General features: G+C 30.8%; 1 protein-coding gene across 1 annotated transcript; it reads right to left on the bottom strand.

The window, feature by feature from the left end:
• Positions 1-887, bottom strand: LOC108477062 (uncharacterized). The gene has a single exon (XM_017779492.2). It carries the CDS (start codon positions 684-686, stop codon positions 222-224), a length of 465 nt encoding a protein of 154 aa, XP_017634981.1. The 5' UTR covers positions 687-887; the 3' UTR covers positions 1-221.
• Between the last annotated feature and the right edge of the window lie 1,758 nt (positions 888-2,645).

The following is a 2,645-nucleotide window of genomic DNA, read 5'->3' on the forward strand; positions in this document are numbered from 1 at the left end:
TGATAAAAAGATTAAAGCATATTAGAATAAAGCAAGCAGCAAATAGCGTCCAGAGTAATACAATAACAGTACAAGTGCTTGGATTGCATATTACATATTTTAAAAAAAGAAACTTTAAATAAAATGAAAAGTCATAGACAGACATAGACATGATTTACCGAAGTACTGAACAATCAAACCGAGAATTTATTTAAATAATTAATAACAACTATGGTATTTGATCAAAGGGCTTCCTTAACGTTAACAGCAGGATTCGCAGGAATGTTAACATACCCCATCTTTTTAGGGCTAAATTCTTCGTCAGACTCATCATCCTCATGGTACTCGCAACGGGCCGTGAAGATAATCCAGACCAAGTAGATGGCGGCGGCAGTGAGAGAGCCACAGCCGACGCCGAAGAGGAGAGCGACGACGACGCTGAGAATGTCCCTACTACGATCACGGAGGGAGCTGAAGGCGTAGGAGGGCTTGGGATCAACAGGCATGGATAAGGGGTTCCATTGACCGATCTCAGTGAAGACGGTGACAAATCGGGAGGAGACAGCGGAGGAAGGGTCATTAGGGTTATGGAAAGAGATGGAATAGGAGGAAACGAGGAAGGTCTTGCAGGGCCTCGCTGTGGCGGAGATAGAGAAGAGGGCCAACGCCATGAACGCCACCGCATACTTACTCCACCACTGTCCCATTGTTTCTTCTTCGAAGCTTTTGTCCTATTTTTCTTCTCTTTAACTACCGATTTGCGATTCCAAATTCCCTCTTTTTCCACACGGCACTGGCTTATACTATACTAGTTTTTCTATCTCCTGCTATTCTATTCATGGCTTAATAGTGTATCTAAATTAAAATATATAAAACTGGTTAGATACAGGGGGGGGGGGTGATTGTTTGTATTGTTTCAAAAAATTTATAATGACATTTTATATAGATTTTGTGTTGGAACTTTTCCAATATATATATAATTATATTTATTGTTAAAAATAAGAGTTTTTATTTAGATAGTTATTTCCGTACAAAGAGATATTAGACTTCTTATAAATAGGAGTGAAATTAGTTATTTTCTCAATTTATGAGAAATTAAAGAAGGTTTGTTTATTTATCGCGTATTCACATGCCACATTACAAGCATGGTACTATAAGGATGACTATTGACAAATGTTATTGCATCGAAGTCAAGTTAAGTTATACTGAACTTAACATATCATGCCTAAAATTTGATTGTCTCGTGAATTATTTATTTGGTAGAAATAAAATGCTAGTTTATCAGTTACATAATATTTTAACATGCATAATTATTATTGGCATAAAATTATATAATATATATTATATATCATGCTAGAAAGAATGAAGATGAATGGAATAAAAATGCACGGTTGGAAAATTATCTATTAATGGATCGAAACAATACTTTTGTTTTGAATGGTGATGACATTGCTCAAATATTAATTGAACAACCTTCTATCCAATATAGAAGCATTATGATCATTTGGGAGAGCTTTCCCAAACTAAAAAATTGCATTATTGAATTCAATGATTACTTTCAAAATTTTGGGTTGAAATGATCTCTTGAAATAAAAAGGTGCAACTTGAAAAATAATATCATTTTAAAGAGTTATTTAGACACCTATTAGAGCATTATAAATAGACAATATATTTGAGAAATTGAAATTTAATTGTTCCATCTAATTTTTGAGTGAAAATTTTAATATAAAACTATTTTTTGTGATATATATTTAATTTGAGATATGAAATTATTTGTTCATTTAAATCATGATATTAGTAACTAGCATTTAGATGATATTGATGAGACATTATTTTATTACTTAAAATGAAAGTTTGTAGGTGATTGTATAATATAAATAATTTTGGTTGTTGTTTTGTTAAATAATCTTAAGCTAAATTAGTTTTATATATGATTTCACAATTTTTATTCTATATTATAAAGTTTGGACTAGAAATGGAAATGAAATAAGTCATATGCATATGCATGGTTAATTTTTCTAGTCAATGTAGAATAGTGGAAAACATTAGCTCATATAATAAGATCACTATTCGATATGAAATCTTTTTCCGAGAATATATAACGTGATAGTTATATATTTGAAATCAAGATTATATTATGCATATTTATGATGGTGCATGTGATTTTTATATATGGTTGGATATGATTTATAATCTCGTGATTCTATAAAATTTTTAGTAGTAAATTTTGAAATTTACTTTAGAAACCGTGAATCGATGATCTCGTGAGTATAAATAGCAATATGAATGCTATTTGACCCATTTATGTTATCGACATGATTTTGATCATAGTCAAAAAATAATTGATAATGTCCATGGTGAAGGGTGAATAAATGTGTGATTTAATAGTCACTTGATTGGGCAATTGATGGTCCTCTAATATGACTATATATGTTACCCCTTGCATATGTATAGCGTGTTAAGAAAAATAACGTTATTTGACTATGAGTGCAAAAAAAAAAAAGTTTTAAAGTCATGTATTGACTTTGAAAAGAAATTATGACAAATAGCAAATATGTTATTTAGTTTCACCAAGGGATTCAAGGTCTCTTTATAACTTGGTGAAAAAGACATGATGCATGATTTCATATATTAGGTAATTGTGAAATTAATTTCTTGGATATTAA

This window comes from Gossypium arboreum, chromosome 12 (assembly GCF_025698485.1).
Source record: "Gossypium arboreum isolate Shixiya-1 chromosome 12, ASM2569848v2, whole genome shotgun sequence".
Classification (NCBI taxonomy): Eukaryota; Viridiplantae; Streptophyta; class Magnoliopsida; order Malvales; family Malvaceae; genus Gossypium; species Gossypium arboreum.